Source organism: Episyrphus balteatus, chromosome 1 (assembly GCF_945859705.1).
Source record: "Episyrphus balteatus chromosome 1, idEpiBalt1.1, whole genome shotgun sequence".
Lineage (NCBI taxonomy): Eukaryota > Metazoa > Arthropoda > Insecta > Diptera > Syrphidae > Episyrphus > Episyrphus balteatus.
Genome location: NC_079134.1, coordinates 117,336,610 through 117,357,697, shown reverse-complemented (window position 1 = coordinate 117,357,697; position 21,088 = coordinate 117,336,610). Strand labels below are relative to the sequence as shown.

The following is a 21,088-nucleotide window of genomic DNA, read 5'->3' as shown; positions in this document are numbered from 1 at the left end:
TGTTAATTTTGGATTTAATTAATTACATTCCTATAACGAATTTTAAGACAGTGGCAAAAAAAAAAGGAAAGAGGGTGTGATTATAACTTGTTCATATATTTGTTACCGCTAGCCTGAGTTGGTTTTAGGTTCTGCGAACGACCCGTTATTGCGGCAACATTTTGCGAATCCGTTAGATACCTGTAAAGAGCTCTCTAAAGGTAGGAGATACGGGTCGGGAATCACCTTCGCGATTGGAAAGGAAGGTGCCATAGCAGAAAACAGGGATTTAATGAACCTACACCCATAGGGCTCCTATAATTAAATAGCGACGTTGATGAAAGAAAATTTTTCACGCTCTCGGTATTTTTTTTTTGTCATTCGCAATAACTAAATATCGTTCTTAAAATTTAAAGTTTTTGTCGAAGAAAGTATAACAAGGAAACCTGATTTTGATCTGTTTAATTTTTATTGTTTGGGTTTCAACGAAATTTGTAATAGTAAATATATGTATGAAATTGAGAAGTCGTTGGGTAAAAGGCAGTAGCCAATCGTTATGAAGTGGAATGTCAATTATTGGAAATGATATTGTATAGATGTTTAGTTTTTTTTATAATTTATTAATAAATCAATGTGTAAATCACGTCAAAATTAGAATATACAATTTTTCGTTCTATTGAGCTTCAAAGAGGCTTAATGGCTTGGTAGAAGAATTTTTCAGGGAGTGCGGTAAGAGCGGCTAAATTCTAGGCGAAAAGCCGGCATGTGGTAACAACGATCTTCTTGGACTGCGAGTCCGGGGAATTCGAACTTTCAGATGGTGACGGATTCCAGGATGGGAGGGCATAGGCCATCCGCTGTGCCAACATCTGCAGCATCCAAGGTGTGAACGAAAGTGGTGGTGAACTTAGAGTTGTTGTTTTTTTCTTTTACTCCGGCATGTTATATGTTTTTGAAATAGGTGAGGTCCGACTGCGGGGGTAAGATCCCCCCCTACTTCCGACGAGCTGAGCAGCGCAGAACGAGCATGCCGACGCCTCCGTAGTGGACATTCTTCCCCTCCCCCTAACCGTGTTCCGGAATTTAATTCGGGAACTATCCACTAGCCCATAACCCAAGTCCTACCCTACCTAAACCGTCCCATCCTTTCCGCTCCTATTGCCTCATTTCAGATCGAAATATAAACCGATTGATAAAAGGAATGAAAAGATCCTTAAGTTAATAAAATATTGGAAAAATTTTTTGGAATTAAAGTTGCTGGTAATTTGATTATATTAGCTGTGTTTTATTATTCCCAGATCCAGATCAGATCATGTATTTGTTAGCATTACAATAACAAAGCGAGATTTTGCTTTTGTTCTAAAGCTAATAAAAACAATGATCTGATCTGGATCACGCGAATAATAAAAAACACAGCTACTGATGGAGTAAAAACAATCTATTCAAACTTTAAATTGTCTGGAAAGCTCTCATAGCCAATTTTTGTTTAAGATCAAATGATATTTGGTTGCTAGATTTAACAATCAGAAAATGTATCATAAAGTCTCTAGCAAATTTAGTCGCGATAAGTAAGCTGTCTTTAAATGACTTCTTGAGACAAAACAAAGAAGGATATAGCTCATCATTTAAGTTATCATAAAAAAAAAAACAGTTTCTTGTTTTATTTTTCACATTTTACTAGTAGATTTAGATTAGATTTAGAATGGCTTTATTAATATTTATATATTGTATTTATAAATATAAATTTATAAATACAATATTCGAATACAAGTTGATTACGACCGTCGGTCAGATTGACAGAATATAATTTAATATAATATTTTATACAGTGCGGTTTGAGTTAATTTTTCAAATAGGATAAAATTTGTTTACAATTAAGAACATTTTTTTTTAATTTCTTATTTTTAAAATCAAAAAATTTTACTAGTGCAGGGTCAAAAGTACACGAAAATCAGTTTTTCGCAAATATCTCGCGACTTATTGCTCGGAGGTCATTATACAAATTATTCGTTGTGAAATTCTTATAAGCATATGTTATGTGGATATGCATAATATATAGATAATTTCACGACGAATAATTTTTATAATGACCAAGCAATAGGCCGCGAGATATTTGCGAAAAACTGATTTTCGTGACATTATGACCCTTATAACTTTTTAAGCGAGCACGATATCAATGGGCGCATTCACATATCTAGTAACTGCGTAGTCAACTCATTCTGATTAGCTGAACACAACTAAAAAATTAGTTAAAATTTCACCTCCGTAGTGTAAAATTTTTGACTTCAAAGTTAGTTGACATTTCTCAGTCAGCTGTTTGACGGAAACAATTGTATTTTAATTATAATTTTTTGGTGGGTTTGATGAAAAAAGCATTAAAAATTAATTTAATTGTGCAGTATTTAAATATAAATTGTGAAATTGAAAAATTATGATAGCTAAAGCTATTTAGGCCGTGTGTGAATTGCGTTAAATAGTTAGATCTGTGTTAATTTTTTGACACTATTGAGGTGAACAAAAAAATTCCAAAAATAAATTTATTGTTTAAAATTTTTTTTGCCTTTTTTCTGCGACGATATTCCTTTTTAATAAAAAACGAAACAAAACCATCTGCAAACAAAATTTAACTCAAATTTAACCCGGTCCCAGAGCCCAATAAATTTTTAACAGCTGAAAATTTTTTATTCACCTCAATAGTGTCAAAAATTTTACACTGTGTTAACTATTTAACGCAATTCACACACGGCCTTAAACCACTCAAAACACAATTTATTTTTTATTTCATATGTTTTCATCTGTCAAATATGACCGTTTTCGTTTGACTAGCTTTGTAGTGCAAATTCGAATTCCAAAAGCTAGTTGAAATTCCACTACGTAGTCACTACATTTGTGTATACCAAAATTCAATCCACTAAATATTTGTCCGCAAATTGGGTTTAAAAATGACTAAAATGACTGGGACTATAAATAAAACATACGATACGAAATGTGTTCAAGTTAGTAGTTGTTTGAGTTGGCTGAGACAGTTTGTTTACAGTTTACGGGCGTTCAAAAAATTCGATTTTTCAAAACAATGCGTGAGGTACAAATCGTTTTAAGTTGACATTTTAAATATAGAAATTAATATATCTGAAGTAGAAGACCTCAATCTGAATTCGATATTAGGAGACATGAACTTATGGGTCTCAATTTTATGTTATACATATGTTAATCATGAAAGTTCAGCCCCAAATTTTTTTGTCGAGCAGAGATCGAAAGTAAACCTCAAAATTTTCGCACACTCTTGATGAGATTTAATGTTACGGTCCCCTAATAACCGATATTTTTTCGGTTCCCATCAATGGAAACTTAAATTTATCCTTATCGCTGAGGGAAAAAAATTAATCTTTTGGAGAATTTTAATTTTGCAGTGCATTTTCCATCAAAGCATGTTTCTTTGTGTATTTTTGGAAGTGGAAAAACTTGCCCCTTTTGTATAAGTGCTAAGCACACACAGGTTTTTATTTATTTATTCGCTTCCAAAAACAAAATAATACGCCTGATACTACAAATACAACATAATAAATACTAGTCATCAATGCGGAAACGGAACTAGAAGGCATTCTTATTGAAAGGTGGGTGTATCATTTGGAATGTTTTTTCTCGAAAGTCTTAAATTTAATCTCCTATAGCGTGGAATTTTTTCACGATGACTTGAAAGGTTGAAAGTCATGGAAGATAAATATCAAGGTCGATGGGATGGCTGATTACTGCTCATGCAAGAAAATCTTTAAAAAAGAATCTATCTTAATACAGAATAACGGAAACAATGATAAAATAGCTATAATAATATTTACACATAATGCTGTAACCAAAAACTATACGTAAGATCAAAAAGTTAGTATACAGTTATAACTTTTTGGCGGCACCAAAAGCACTGTAGGCCTGTACTATACAGGCTTTACCTTCCATACCACTTCCCATATTACTTCGTGATCTAGATCAGATCATTGTTTTTATTAGCTTTACAACAAAAGCAGGATTTTGTTTTGTTATTGTTTCGCAAATTGATGCAATGATCTGATCACGAGTAAAATAAAGCACAGTTATTTACTACTTCAATTATTAAAAAAAAAAATAATTAATATTCAAAAATCTTATTTCTTACCATTAAATTGTGCAACGTCTGTGATAGTCTCCGAATCTAATTATAAACGTCCTTCATTATTGTTGTTGTTCCCTTTACTGTTTTTTAGTCTTCAACATTCCACGTGCAAATCCGAAATCCATTGTTCAAGTTGCTTTGGGCTGTTTTATTTAGTTGTTGGCGTATTTCATTTGTATTTGTTCTTTTATAATGACTATCTCTTTTTTAAGTATGTGTATGCAGTTATTATTTTGAGAATTATTTTATAATGAATGTTGTATAAATCTCATTTCTTTTAGCTAGTCTTTGTTTCTGTTGGGGGGGGGGGGGAATCATCTGAAATCTCAAGAACTGGAACTGACTAATTGTTTTAAGTAAGTTTTTAATTTGTAAACAAGTCAGTGAAAAAGCAGGAAACATTCCCAAGTACGCTTGAGCTATGATTCAATATGTGAGTCGTTATTAGTGAAAGTCGTATAAGTCACATTTGATATTGTTTTCAGTAGGAATCAATTTAACAAAATAAACAAATTTGTTGTTCAAAAACAAAAGAGAATACTGTAACACACGTGTTGGATTCAATATTTTGATAAACAATGCGAATACCGTTACCTAAAAAGTGAAAAACTGGGAAATTTACAAAAGTAAAAATTTTTTATTTCTTTTTAGCGCTATTTGTTTTTGGAAAAACTACAAAAATTGTTTTTTAGACCAAAAAAAAGTGGGCGTTGTAGTTATACCTTAATTGGTTTGTTTTTTTTTTTCACTGACTTATACCACTCTCATTTATAACGACTCATGTTATGACTTATGAGCCTTTGGAAACACAATTATTCCAAACACAAAGGACCCCGCACATTTTGTATGGGAAGTGGCCCTCGGTGAAATTGTCTCAAATTTTAGTATGTTGTTCTCTTGAAGCCCTTTTTGATCTGGGAGTGCGACTATGTTTATTATATGTTTTTCGGGTCGCTGAAACCAGATTCGAAGTTTTTTTTTGCCCTATCACGTCAGGTTTTCGAGATAACATCAAAAAAGAAACGAACATCTTTTTTGAGGTTATCTCGAAAACCTGACGTGATAGGGCAAAAAAAAACTTCGAATCTGGTTTCAGCTACCCGAAAAACATATAATAAACATAGATAAAAAAAAAAAATTTTTTGAGGCTGTAATATCTTTTGAGGTTATCTTGAAAACCTGATGTGATGGGGCGAAATGGACGTTGGATTCGGTTTTAGAGACCCTAAAAACATATGAGATCCACTAAAAAAAAACGCAAAACAAAATATAGAGAGTTACAATCCCTTTTAAAAGGTTTGATATAGTCATCGGAATAAACCCGTTATTTTAAAAACTGTCCATTTTTCGACTTTCTGCCCATATCGACTTTTGATCAAGGGCTTCAAGAGAACAACATACTAAAATTTCAGACAATTTTACCGAGGGCCACTTCCCATACAAAATGTGCGGGGTCCTTTTTAAAATTAAAAATTAAAAAAAACATGAACTTTTTTATCTAATTGCGTATAAACTTAATTTTTTTTATTAACATAATTAGACTACTACAATTGAGTGAATTGCTCCCTGAATTAAAAACAAGCATTAAAATATTTATATACATTTACAATTTGTGATGTTTTAACTTTAAATATACAATTAGCCGCGATAAAAAAAAAACATCCTTTGATCAAACAGTTTTTGAAGAGTTTATCACTACCAGAATAAGGCATATTGTCCTATGAAACTGCTAGGACTTTATTCGTCACAAAGAGCCCCATTAGCTCGTCATGTCAACCTACGGTACCTAAAAACAAATAAGAATACATCAAATCAAACGTTTCTTTTTTTTAATTAAAGAACAAACCAAGCAAACCCTATTTACCATTTTAAGAAGACTGTAAAATGTAAAATAAAAGCAAAAGATTTGTGAATTATTTAATTAGAAACTTATATTTAATTTCTTCATCTTAATTTATCAAACAAAAAATAAAAAAAAATTATATTAAATACATGGAGGGATTGAGGAATTAAATGAAAATAATGCACAAAGATTTAAATCGTAAATATAAGTTAAACTATTTATCAAACATTTTTAAAGAAATAATTTCAGATATAATGTCACTTTTAAATGGATTTGTGTCTAAGAGATTAAAGGACGTTTTGTCTATACGAGATAAAGAATTTTTCTCTAGTGAAACATTATCAGAATTGTTCAAATTTGAGAGAATAATCTTTTCAGTAATTTTCTCGTAATCGATTCCTTGCGCCAGTAACTTTTCTAATTCACACAAAGATGGATATTCTCCAGTCTCCAACATTTCAAACCTAAAAAAACGAATTGCCAATGTGCAAATAATTCTTAGTTAAACTTAGTTAATTTCAGGGTATATTTACGTTGGAAAAATATCTCTGGGATGTCGTTTTCTAAATCCATTCTGAAATTAATTTATTTTAAAATTTAGATAAAGTTTAAGTTTATATACCATTAAATCACTACTACTACAGAATCGATCTTTACTGGAATTTCATTAAGAAATTTATTCAACTATGTGGATAATATTGTTTTTGGTAAGAATAATTAAAAGATTAAGTACTTTCTCACACTACTCAAGAATTAAAAAAAATTGTTGCAAAGTGTCAATTTCCATCATGATTCAGTAAGTTTTCATAGGACATCAATACTTTAGTAAATATGTCATTTGATAAAAAGTGCCTCCACACTCATAGAGTCAAAAATGTGAAGAAAATCCAGTTTAATAGAGCGGAGAGGGAATTTGAAAATAGTATATACTTGATTCTGGAACATTTTAAGGATTGGTTATGAAGCCGCTCTACGTATCTATGTTTGAGGTTATGAACACATTGTGATTGAAAATAATTTGCCATTAAACAAATTTGGGAAAACATTACACTTTATTTACTTTTTTATTTATTTATACTTCTTAAGATAGTGTGGAGGCATTTTTAATAAAAAAAAATATCATTAGAATCATCTATGGTTTTGTATTATATTGTTGTGCTTCATATTCTCAACGGGCAACAGAAATGTTAAGCAGTCATTGTTGTATTGTTGTAAAAAAAAAAGGACAATTAAAAAAAAAACACCAAACCTTTCCCATAATAAAACAACTAAAAGATAAAACTTGTAACAAGCAGATTTTTGGTATACCTACACTCCTACAGGTAGTTTACATAGTATTGCAGTGGTTAACAATCTTTCAAAAATGAAGTAGGTATTTTCCGTCCCCTATAAGCTATAAGGGGTCCAAGGTCACAAAAACTTATTTCTTAAAAACTATAGGTTTCAAAGAACAAACAATGTTCCACAAACTTGTAGCTGAGCTATTTTTATAAAATGTTGTTCTTTAAAGTTTCCTTGTATTAAACATAGTTAAGAAAATAAAAAATAGAATTTCCAACTTTCATATGAATCACAAAAGTAAGCAATTTATACATACATAAATGAGATTTCATCTCACGGCTTTCTGAAATAATAAAAATGAAATCAAATGAAAAAATTTTAAATGAAATTTGAGGTGATATAATATTTTAAACGGTGAGTGATATAAAGAAAACTTTGATAGATAACTTTAGGTAAAATAAGCACGGCTAAAAGTTTGTACATTTGTTTTACTCTAAAACCTATAGTTTAAAAAATAATAGTTAAAGTGACCTCTGACCCGCTATAACTTACTTAACGGATGGAGGATACTTCAGGACTTTTAATAGGTTATAAACCACTCCAATACCAACCTGTATATCAAAAATAAACCTGTATATTATTTCGTCCCGTTTCTGCTTGAACCTCGTAGGTACATTTTTTTAAAAGATTTTATTTTCTGTCAAACATTGCTCTAAAACTTACAGAAAGAATAGGCACAAAGGTTTAATTGTAGAATCAACTCAATCAATATGTCTAAATCATAACCTGATTTCCCTTTTTTCAATTCATATTTTTAATTTTGAGAAAAATGTATATTTATTTTAAGAACTGAACAAAATTTGCTTTGTAGATACGTGGTTCAGGCAGAAACGGGACGATTTGTTATCCCAATGTACACATTTTTACTTTTTTGAGTTAATCTGAATTTACGAAATAAGATAAGCTACTTTGATAAAAACCTAAAAAATTGAGCAAAGTAAACCAAAAATATGTATTTTTTCGTATGTGAGTGTAATCTAGTCACCTTCTCTGCGCTCTACTCCCGAAACGGTTCATTTTACAGAAAAATGTTACAGGCATGTCTTGTAGTTAATTGCACGACGAACAATTTTTAATTACAACCTCTGATGACCTCCGATCAATAGGTCGCGAGAGAAAAACTTTTCTTGAACTTTTGACCCTTATAACTTTTTAAGCTATCGAATGTCGATTTTTCACATCTTCATTCCAACGCCCTAATAAAGGTGTATACCACTAGGATATACTGCGAATTTCACAGTTTTCAACATGCTTTCAAGAGGCTTACTAGTGCTTTTCTTGCTCAATAAGTCCTAAAATTGTGTTTCTTAAGTCTCCTGGGAATCCTTGCTTTCGTTCACGGAAGTTTTCCCTAGGGATTTCATTTCCAGCTCCATGATATAATGCTGGTCAAAATACTTTTGCCACTCAAAAAATAGCACTTCTAATACAAAAAATGCTGACTGAAAGCCAAATTTCACTCATAAGACTTACTTTGACCACCATGAGATTCACCATAACATACTGAATAAATAACCATCAACTTTAACTATGTATATAAAGTATAAAGTTATTCTTATCAGATCGAGAATGCTAAATCAGTCCAAATAATTATGCCGACGACTCGACGATCGATTGTAGCTTTACGAATATTTCTTAAAAGTAAAAATGTTTCTTTGACAGTTCAACTTAATTTTTTTTTTTCTACAGACAAATTCAACTCACTACTTTTCAAATCTAGCTTCATGCAATTACAAAAATGTGTGGGTAATGTAGATGAAAATAAAATTAGTCATACCTCTTTGATTTTATTCTCGTCCCATTCACTATCGAGTTTAGCAAAGCCTCTATCAACTAATACCTTATTGATTTGCAGAGTTTGGCCACTATTTGTATCACACAAGACCATGTAAACAGTGTTTTCCTTAAATATATCGTATATAAATACATAATTGTTTTATTATTACAAAAAGAAAATATACCTTTTCATCGATTTCTACAATTTGCGCATAAAGGAAAACTTCTGCAACCAACGACAGGAATTCATTAATTGCTCTCTTCTGCCATACAAGAGAAACTGGTTTAATATGCGACAGTGAACCGCGAATTGCTTGCATCGGAGTTTCAGCGAATCTATTTTGTAAATATTTCACATGATGGATTTCAACATCTGAAACTGTTCCATAGTCCACAAAATGTGCCTGAAAATTAAAACACAATTTTATCACCATCACTTAAACAGTAAATTGTAACTTATATTAACTTACCTTAACTTTGTTTTTAGTAACAGTTGTCAATATTTCAGCTCGATGCCACATGTCGTTATAAAGCGCAACGCACACTTGCCCTGGGGTTATACATGATTTTGGAATAAGCAAATCAGCGTCACCAAGACGTTCATAAAAAGATCTATAGAATATGAATCATTTTTAATAAAAGAAATACATAGAAAACCTAAGTTTAGATACACTTACTCTATTCCGCACATGAGAACATCCAGCTCATGATTTTCTTTGTGAGGGTGGAACCAAAACTTAAAAGGGCTGTGAATCTGTTACAGGAAATTGACATATATTATTAAAAACATATTTGAAATAAAAAAAAACTTTAAGATGTATTTTTCATTAAATTTAAAAAATAATAACAATAAATGTATACAGCATTATGTTTTTTAATTATTTCTAAGATAAAAACTTTAACCATAAAAGAAAAGCTAATCATATATGAATTCGAATTACTATCCCAATTCCTTAGTTTTTATTTAAAAATATATTTTATCAAGCCCAGCACACCAAAAACCTATGGAAAATTATATTTTGGTTTCTGTAACAAAAACCTTGTTGACCAGTGTAATTATTATTTATTTTCGAAAAAAAATATTTTATTTATTAATTATAATTAACTACCCCATTTTCCTACTAATTTTCCAATATTTACATACATATTATTTTTGTTTTGAACTTCTTTTTGGCAATCTTTTTTTTGCATTATCTCAGAAAATGGTGTAAAGGTACTTTATTTAAATTATTCGAGCACTTAATTATTCAAGACAAGACGACTTAATTTTTTTTTTTTGAAAATATTGATATTTTTGAGAAAAATAAAATTCGAGTTGCTAGAACATTTTGTTCTGTAAGGAAATAATAAAAATCTTTTTTATTATAAAATTCGTCAGAAAATGGGGTACATACATAATTAAAATTAATACAATAACGTATTATACAAAATAATTTCAAAAAATATTATTTTTTTCGAAAATGACGAAAAAAAAAGATTTTTTTAAAAATTCGTATTTGAAATCTAAAACCTATTTTACAACAGTTTGTGACATTTTCTTGTTATTGTTATTTTTTCAAAATTGGTTGAGCACTTAATTTAACTTTGGGATGCTTAACTACCAGTTGATTAGACTCAAAAATACAATAACAAAACTTATGTTCTGCTCACTTTGCTCTGCTTACTTGAGGGTCTTGCAGAAAAGATTCTTTTAACGTCACAAGAAGTAACTGCGGCATATTTATATTTATAAAATAAAAAAAAATATTTCCGCTTTTATAATGGAAACTTCTATGTGGCAGCCTTATTTTAAACGAAATAGTTTCACAAGATTAATTTTATCATAATCAAATTTTCACCTTTGAGATTTAACTAAAATAAACAACGTGTTAGCATTTACCTTAAATAAACACTTATTTTTATAAAATCAATTTAATTTTTCGATAAAATTTTGCATATATTATGCATAATTTGCATATATTTAGCATATTTAGCATATATTTTGCATATTTTGGGCATATTTTTGTGCATATTTTTTGCATATATTTTGCATATTTTCGATATGCATCAAAATTTGTTGTACTTGAATGATAAAACGTCTAAATACAAAGTTTGGTATCAATATGATGAAAAATAAGAAAGTATGCAAAATCCGAGGTCTAGTAATTATTGTACGAACAGGAAGACCTGATAACCCAGTTCAAAAGACAATACGATACGACGCACAGTGATGCTTTTGATGCTTTTTCCATTTCTTGATATATGTCATGAAATTTGGTACACTGAAGGATATTAGTATGGAAAATACAAAAAAGCATCCAACTTTTTTACTTAAGATGAAGCTCCAAAATCTCGAGAACTTGACGTCAAAGATTTTTAAACAATCATTTTGTTTTATAAATGGATTTTGAATTTGCTTTAAGATGTTTAAAAAAAACTCATCAAAAAACCCATAAAAAACGTCATCTAAATTAGTTGTTACATTATAGACTAAATAAGTTTACATTATCAATAGACTACAAACTGTAATACTTGTTCACAATTCTGTGGACAAAATTAATAACCGCTTAAGTAAAGTAAAGAAAGAAAGAAATGAGTGGTTTTATGTTTTCCACTTTAATGTCTTAATCTGATAAATTGTTTAACTATGAAAAAAACGGAGCATTACAATAGTACTAAGTTTTTTCTTTCTGGATTCATGCTATTGTTTTTTTTTTCTACAGAATTTTGTTAGTTTTTAAATTATTTGTGGTCCAAATCGAGTCGATTTGTTTGCAATATTTAAAGAATAAATGATAGTCTAAAAACTAATAGGGAAAGCAGATGAGACCCAACTATCATTTTATTTGATTTGAGATCAAGATCGTCAAATTTGAACAGTTCTCGTGGACACAAACTGGATGAAAACTGAGTTCAAAATCCAATTAAAACGATCTATTAACATGAGTTGGAATCGATTTCAAACTGTTTTGTGGTGAATTATTCTTATGTCACAAAAACAAAACCAAATTATGTGTCTTACCTCTGAAATGAAAACACCGACTACCGCTCCTTTCGTAAATTCCTTTGGAAGTTGAACGCTGGGTATCTTTTTTCCAAATGGCACAGTATTTTCAGGAAAATCAACATGGAACACTCTGTAGTCCTGAAAAGAAAAAGTAATGTTTTTTTTTTTAATAATTATGAAAACACAACATTAGAATCAATATTACATAAATATAGAAATGCTTTAAAGATAACCTGTGCTACAATCGATAGTTTATAATCAAAATCGACAATTTATGGAGCAAAATTTTCGAATTGATTATATCAACTATTGTTTATCGCCTTAGCCGATTCCACCTCTGATTAATATACTACGCCTCAATTTTTTTAACTTTCTCTAAAAAAATCTGACAATGAAATAGATTATTAGACAATCATATTATCATTCATGGTGAATACATTTTTGGCACGACATGCCGTGGAGCGGCCCAAATCCACAGCGGATTGTAGCCGCCTCGTCACCCTAAGTAAGTAAGTATGCCGTGAAGAAGCAAGGCCTAGTGACTAACAACTCTCAACTATGGAAGGGACCTACAATTTATCGCCGAGTGGGAAAGAGTAAGCAGAGATGCACTTATTCGTGATTCGCGATGAAAATAAAAAGAGGATCTTCACGAACTGTTCACTGGTCAAGAAGCTACGAATTTAATCTTTAGAATGGCCAGGATACATAGAACGAATGAACTTCGACGACTTAAAACCTTGTGCCCCCTATAGATCACCCGCGCACATAATAAATACCTAAATAAGAAAGTAAGTTTACTTGCAGCTAGTATTTTCATTTATATTAAAATCGTTTTTCAATAGTGGTTAAGTAAAGCCCCAAAAAGATTGATAAAATAAATTATTGTACTCACCGCTGCAAACTCTGGTACGGCTTCATCAATATCATTATCACTAGAGTCCATTAGTGCAAATGGATCCGTTAAATATTTACTTGTATTAAAATTATCGTGAAATGACGAGGTTTTCGACACCGCAGAAACTGCATCAATATCGACGAGTTTTGCTTGAGGAATTGTCATAGCTTTGGACTCCGAAACAGTTGGCAGATCGGGGCGCTTGATGATTTTTTCAGTCAGTTTTTTCTTTGAACTGAACTTGATTGGGGCATTAGGGAACATTAAACTATCAGTCGTCTTTTTCGAGTCAGTCTGTTGCGTTTGAGAAGTTTTTTGTTGTATTGGATTTTTAGTCACCGTCGTAATTTCAGTCTTCCTATTTAACACAGGTTGGGATTTCAAACTGTTTTTCGGCACTTCCGAAGCTTTCTTTTCTATGGCACTGCTTTTCGATGGAAATGTAATCTTATCTGCAGTCTTTAGACTTTTTTCGTTATTTGACTTCTCATTAGCATTCTTTCGGTCATCGGTGTCATTTTTTAAGCTATCCTTTGAAGCAGCGATATTATTTGAATTTGAATTTTTAATCTCAACCAGAACGCTTTTTGTATTCGGTTCAGGTAAAATTTTTCTGGAGTTATTCGAAGCCACAAAAACGCTAGTTTTGTTTACATCGTTGTAAGTGCTATTTTGTTTTTCTCTATTATTTATCTGTGTTTTTTTATTTTCGTCAGTTTCATTAAACAAATTGTTGGTGTTAGTTTTTTGATGTGGAGGTTCTGGTTTTTTTGAGTTTGGATTTGAAGCAGTTGATCTACTTGGTTGATTGTAGGTTTTTTCGGCGCGGAAGTTTCTAGACTGTTGAGGTTGAAAATTTTTCTGTTGAGGTTGAAAATGGTGTTGGTTGATATTTTGAACGGGCTGATAAACTGGAACAAAGTTATTAATTGGTAAGGTTGTTGGATTATATGTACAATAAATTCTGGAAATTGCATGGTTAAAAAGATTAGTTGGATTTTGAAGCAGTTGTATCTGACGTGAGTAGGTTTGAACTGGTTGAGCATGTGCCTGTCGGGAGTAGTTTTGAACTGGTTGACTCCTTAAAAGAAAAGTAAAAAAGATAATAATATTTTATTAATATAAAATTGTATTTTAAATATTGGATATTTTTGAATCTAAATTTGGTTTCGGAAAAAATTCTATCACGTACAGATTTGTTTAAATTGATTTCTAAAAGAAGGTGAATAAGTTTTAGATCTCATTAAGACTCAGTTCAGTTCAACCTTCAAAAACATTAAAAAGTAAAAAAAAATCATAGTAGGATGAAACGCATTGTAAAAGGAGGTAAATATGATAGAAATTAAAGGAAAAATAAATTACGGGCGAATCGAGTTCGGGAAGTGGGTGGGTTGAGTTTTTAATAGTAAAAAATGGTATATCTCGATTTCCGGAAAAACTTTTAGCCCAAAAGTCCAGCCAACACTGCAACCTAGGAGTTTAAATACAAAGAATTATATTATATTTTTTATATACAGGGTGTCTCAAAAGTAATGGATCAAACGTAATATGCTGATGGGTCAACTTAAGGGCTCTCAGAATTTGGTAACTTGTTCATCCCAAATCTTTACGTTTTTCGATTTTATGCACTTTTTGTGAAATTTCGAAAAATCCCGACTTTGCATCAGTATTTTGCTTCCTCCGCTCATAATAGATTTTTGTTTTTTACATTTCTTCCACTAAAACATTGCCTAATAATAGGAAATAATTAATTAATCAAAATATCTTTTATTTCATACGCCATTTTGCTGCAAATTAATTAACAGTTCCATGTTTTATAAAAACTCAATTTCTTACTTTTATTTCAGAGCAGCATCCCGAAAAAAATTTGTATGGTGTGATACTGGTTTATTATGTTAAAAACTTGCCGTGTTATTGCAGTTTTCAAAAATGTATAAAAATTTCAAAAGTTGAAATTAGAACGAAAGATATTACAATTTAAATGCAACAAAACATGGCTTTTCAAAGAAAAATAACAAACAAAAATCGAGACTTTTATTCAAAAAGAAATAAACAAACATTAGTCGAGAAAATGTGTAAAGATTTGGGATGAACAAGTTACCAAATTCTGAGAGCCCTTAAGTTGGCCTATCAGCATATTTCGTTTGATCCATTACTTTTGGGACACCCTGTATAACAACTATTACAAAACATTAAAAAAGAACCCTGAAAATATGATTTTCTTTAAATCCATTATTCTCAGCACCAAATTTTTGGGGTAAGGCCTTTTTGGCTTTGAGTGCCTCATTTAATCCTCTTTGAGACACCACTCAAACCAATTTTATCAACACACCCAAAAGTACACTTATGCATTCAAGTTCAATTTTGAGCAGTTAATTCGATTAAGTAAGTCAAAAATTTCGTAGCAAATATCATCTCTATGAATAACATCTTAGTGTAAGCTTAAGAAACCACAGCGGTTTGGAAAGACAAATGGGCTTAAGACTCTTAGGTACTTCGTAAGCTACTTTTTCCTTAAATGAATTCCAAAGAAAAAAAAATTCGCTACTTTTTCTCGAAGAATCGATTCTTTTTTAATTTCTCTTTTTTGAGACGGATTTACACAGATTTTCACAAACACTACCATTTCGCCATAGGCAAAACGTCAAATCAAACTAAAATTTTGTAAATATGTAAATGAAGAACCAGAACCAATTTTTGTTTATTTGTGAAATATATGTAAATCATTTTTAGGGAACAAAATAAACAAATTTTACGTTGTTTTCTTCTTACTATGAAGTTACGTATATTCTTTTGTTTGTAATTTGTTCATTACAATTAAGGGGATAATAAAAAATAAATTTAAAAAAAAAATGAACAAAACCAAATTTCGAGTGGCCAGACCCCTTAAAGAAGCTTATCTAAGCCAAACCAAAGGTCAGCTAGTATGTGTATAAATATAATACAGTATGTGTATTAGACTGATTCAAAAAAAATTTTTTTTTCAAAGTAGGTAATACCGAAAATATTGTTGGAAATGGCGAAAAAAAAATACTGTAAAAGTTTCAGCCCTTAATATTAACATTAAGTACCGCCGCATCGCAAATTTCTATTTCCCATATGATTTACATGGGAAAGATTGTGTTTTTGTGTTTGGAATTTTATAACTTTTTAATGGTTCATCAAAAAGGCTAGATTTAAATCATTTTCTTGTATAAAATTGAACGCTCTACAAAATTGCATTTACAAAATTTAAAAAAAAAACCGACGCGAAAAATTAATTAAAATAATTTTTAGTTGACAAAATGAATAATTCGAAAATAACGCGTAAAATTAATTAAAATAATTTTTAGTTGACAAAATGAATAATTCGAATTTATTGAAGAAATCTAATATGATAGTATTAGGGGTTTGAGAGTTATATAAAAGGATCTGTGAAACCAAAACACAACATAGAATACAAAGATTTAAAAGGTTTGCCAAATTTTTTGAAAAGCCTAATAGTTTCGTCAAAAGATTGAAAAAAAATGAAGAAAAATTTGCATTTTATATTTTAAAGTTAAATAACTTCGAAACGGGGCAATTTATCAAAAAATTAATTAAGTGCTTTTTTGTAGAGCGTTGCAGCCCACAACGAGTAACTATGCGGCCCTCGACATTTTTGATACTTTTTAGCTTAAAGCCTCGTGCACAGATCCGAGCCAACTTTTAAGATCCCATACAAATTATCGATAAGATTCTCAGATAAATTTTAGCTCGGCTTAATTTTTTCGACAGTTTGTATGGGATCTAAAATGTATTTTATTATGAGTTTGTTTTGAACAATTAAATTTCGAAATATGCTAAAATTTATCTCGATCTGTGTACCAGGCTTAAGGTTAGAATTTATATTTCTCTTCAACGCACATTCACCTCTTTTTTTAATGAACAAATAAATATGGAATGTACTTGAAAAAAAAAAATTATCTGTTCTGATTTAACCGAACGGTAGGTTAAATCATGAATGCCCTAGGATGGCATTCTTTGTTTTTTTTTTTTTTTTTCATCAAAATAGAATAATTGTCGAATGATATGGAAATAAAGGCATGCGAGTTTTGAGTGTGAATCCGAAGAAAGTTCCAAATTTCTATGAAGTGGATTGTGGATATAACCGAATTTCATAAGTCTTTTTCAGATTTGGGACAATTTAAAACCGCCGATGCAAGAAGATATTTTTATTATTAAGAAAAATAAGATCCAGCCTTACTTACACCTTGGTCTAATAAAAAAAATTGGAAGTAAAGAAGAGATTGTAGGTATCAAGAAGAAAACATTAATGTTACAATTCTTCATATTTTTATAAATCTGTTTTATAAAAATTCTAGTTTTACTTTTTTTGCGGCCCATAAAAATTAAGATATCGCTGTTTTGGCCTCTAGTTACCATTGAGTTTGACATGCCTGGTCTAATGTGTATAAATATAAGCAATAGGAGTCATGAAGGGCAATATCTTCTTAAACTATTTAAAAAAAGCTAATAATAGGTGGCACAGTTTGACTAGCTGCGCAATATCTAGGAAAATATGGCCCACTTATAATAAATCCAAAACCAATGATTTGATCTCCAGACCCAAAAAAGATATTAGCAGAATCGTTGCGGTGTGCACAGGACATTGGCTGATACAATACTTGTTGTCGCTGATGTTTGTACCAGCAAGAAAAAGAAACGGTCTTCCATTTTCTATGCCAATGTCCTGCCCTCGCTAGGAATAGAGCACTTTCTCTGGGGAGTGAATTTTTTAATGACATAGATAACATCTCAGAATCAAAGATCAAAGACTTGATCTAGTTCCTCAACGCAACAAAGTGGTTAGGGCTGCCTAAACACTTGTTTTTCATCTTAAAATCAATCTAAATTCTATCTTTAAATAAATGCATTTATCACTGATAGGTTCCATGAGTTTTGGTATCTAAACGGCGCATTCTGAGCTAATTGGGTCATCAACCGCCATCATTGGGTCATGACCGCCATCTCTACCTACCTAGCTACCATGAGCATAAGGTCAAAACCCTTCAGACGCTACTACATTCGACATACTACGAAATCTTAGAACCCCGCACGCTACAAACTTTCTATCGGCGAACAGTTTAGTCGGTCTCTTAATCAGAATGAAAATGTATGAGAGTGCGCACAGTAAAACGATTAAGTATCGGCCGATCAAAAAGTTTGTTTTGCTAAACAATTTATTGCCTTCAAACTAAAATATTTCCTAGCGACCCGACTGTTTAGTCGGCTGCCTGTTCGCACACTAGGAGCCCAACCCGACTAAACTATCGGCCGATAGAAAGTTTGCGGGGGCTCTTACACCTCTATAGACATCGACAGAAAACAAGTAGCAGCAAACTCAGATACTCGTTTAAAAGCAACCTTTCAGTGACCAGTAATCATATTGGCCACACGAATCCCCAGATTCCAAGAGCACCGATGCCCCCCTTCAAACACAGTGGCTTTGAGAGCTTTTCGCCTCAACGACTGATTGCAGCACGTGCATTATGCATTTGTTCAAGTGACAAGTTCAAACTGTTGATAGTTTAAACAATACGAGTAATAGATAGAAGACGAATAACTGTATCAATTGTTTTTACAAATTACTAATAAGCTACATACATAGCTTCCGACCAAGATCTGAAGGTTAATGGACTAAACATTAAACTATTGAAGACTGTTGGATCTAATTTCATAAATATCTTAAACATAAAAAAAAAAACTTACCGCACAGCTGACTTTCTGTCGCGTGTTGTGTTCTTTTGGCGACTTATCATTTCGTTTATATGTTGTGTCTTATCATTTGAAACAAATCCAACTCTTGCTTCTCGCCCATGACCAGTTAGCTAAGAATGAACAAAAAAAAGAATAAAATAAGACATTCAATTTCAATAAACATGTTTATTTTTTATGTTTCACCACTAAAGTATCAGGAACAGATTTAAGAAATAGCTCTAAACTATGATAACCAAGTTTTTTAAAAGGTATCCATCCTCCGACAGTATCCTTGTAGTCGCGGTTTAATCTGTCCACCGTCATACCATTCGGACATGATATAACCAAAGATTTAAGAATTGTTTTAGTTTCATGAAGAAAACCAGTCTCCATCTTAACACATTTGCAACAATTTAAAAAAAAAATGAAAATTAATTAAAAATGTAAATTATTTTGAAATAAAGCTAATCGAGTGTGGCACAACAAAATGAACTGTGAATGGGTTAAGAACTTGCTTGCACAAATTTTGCCAAAAAAAAAAAAAACAAAAATCAACAAAACGCTATTTTTGAGATAAATGAATTTGTCTGGAATTTCCAAAAAAAATGGTGGTGTTCAATATACAAAATCTGAATCAAAATGGTATTTTTTGTACTAATTAATTTTTAATTGTTACGTTTTCATGCAGTGTTGAAGCGAGTTTGAATACTTTTTCAACCCTTTGTAAACAGGAATCGGGTTGGATTGAGCTTGCTATTTCGGTATTACATTCGATCATTTTTTTCGAGTGACAATTTTTTGTTATTGTTATTCCGTGGAAATTCAATCTTTTGGAAAATGACCACAGATTACAGCAGCCCCATTCCATTGGAGGTGGTAGTTCACCACAGTGCACATAACAACCGTTCGCGTACACTAAAACCGAATTATCGGCCGACATCGGGTCGGAACTACTTGGACGACTTTCTCGGACGATCGTCTGCATACACTGCTTCCGATCTAGGACGTCGCTGCCGGTCTGTAGTCTGACTTTGCGAAACTTGAAGTGCATATAATAATTGTTTTCAATGGAATATTTTGAAGAAATTTATATTTTTGAAAGTTCATACCGCCAATTTTTGGAAAGAAAATGCTTTAAGCAATATCTATGTATAAATAAACCCAACAACGGACGAAAATTCCAAACAAGTTCGGATTATTCCGGTTGATCGGTTATTATCGTGGTGTACGTACTCTCTTTTCTTTCTATGTGCTTGGTTCTATCGGCCGAGTTCGGCCGACAACGCCCGAGCATAATTCGGCCGATGACGGATTTGGTGTACGCGAGCCGTAAGAGCTGCGTTCTCCCGACTAACAAATTTACTTCTATAAAGCTTTATAGGTGGTAATGTAACTCCTGTAAAGGCTTGGCCACACCGGAGGGTATGCGGTAGAGGTACGGGTAGCGGTAACGATATTTGTATGAAAAAAATTCCACATCTGAACGTTGATATGTCAGTTTGGAATTTTTTTCATACACATCAACGTTCAAACCTGGTACGCTGCTCGCGCTAAATTTTAGCTTCCATACAAATTATCGAAAATTTTTAGCCGAGATAAAATGGATCCCATACAAGTTGTCGATAACTTGTATGGGAATTTTATCTCAGCTAAAATTTAGCGCGAGCAGCGTACCAGGCTTCAGGTGTGGAATTTTTTTTAGTACAAATATCGTTACCGCTATACCGCATACCCTCCGGTGTGGCCAAGCCTTTAAGGCTTGGCCACACCGGAGGGTATGCGGTAGCGGTAAGGGTAGAGGTAACGGTACTTGTATGGAACAAATTTCAAACTGACATATCAACGTTCAGATGTTGAATTTTTTTCATACAAATATCGTTACCTCTACCCGTACCGCTACCGCATACCCTCCGGTGTGGCCAAGCCTTTAAGGCTTGGCCATACTGGAGGGTATGCGGTAGCGGTACGGGTAGCGGTGAGGGTACTTGTATGAAAAAAATTCCAAACTGACACATCAACGTTCAGGTGTGGAATTTTTTTAGTACAAATATCGTCACCGCTATACCGCATACCCTCTGGTGTAACACCGAAGGGTACATGCGGTAGCGGTACGGGTACTTGTATGAAAAAAATTCCAAACTGACACATCAACGTTCAGATGTGGAGTTTTTTTCATACAATTACCCGTACCGCTCCCGCATGTACCCTCCGGTGTGGCCAAGCCTTAAAGGTTTGGCCACACCGGAGGGTACGCGGTAGCGGTACGGGTAGCGGCAACGATATTTGTATTAAAAAAATTCCACACCCGAACGTTGATGTGTCAGTTTGGAATTTTTTCCATACAAATACCCGTACCGTTACCTGTACCTCTACCGCGTACCCTCCGGTGTGGCCAAGCCTTAA

General features: G+C 32.1%; 1 protein-coding gene across 5 annotated transcripts; it reads right to left on the bottom strand.

Moving 5' to 3' along the window:
* Positions 1–5,656: 5,656 nt before the first annotated feature.
* LOC129919028 (tudor domain-containing protein 5) lies at positions 5,657–19,223 on the bottom strand. Of its 5 annotated transcripts, none has more exons than XM_055999843.1 (10): positions 18,890–19,223; positions 18,698–18,816; positions 12,965–14,048; positions 12,085–12,207; positions 9,761–9,837; positions 9,554–9,695; positions 9,269–9,487; positions 9,085–9,210; positions 7,564–7,590; positions 5,657–5,909 (listed from the first exon to the last, which is right to left on the bottom strand). In XM_055999843.1, exons 1-9 carry the CDS (start codon positions 19,076–19,078, stop codon positions 7,576–7,578), a joined length of 2,094 nt encoding a protein of 697 aa, XP_055855818.1. In that variant the 5' UTR covers positions 19,079–19,223; the 3' UTR covers positions 5,657–5,909; positions 7,564–7,575. The 5 variants fall into 5 exon arrangements, with proteins under 5 accessions (XP_055855818.1, XP_055855824.1, XP_055855841.1 ...); XM_055999849.1 differs by lacking the exon at positions 7,564–7,590 and adding an exon at positions 5,970–6,000; XM_055999866.1 differs by lacking the exon at positions 7,564–7,590 and adding an exon at positions 5,988–6,000.
* Positions 19,224–21,088: the final 1,865 nt, after the last annotated feature.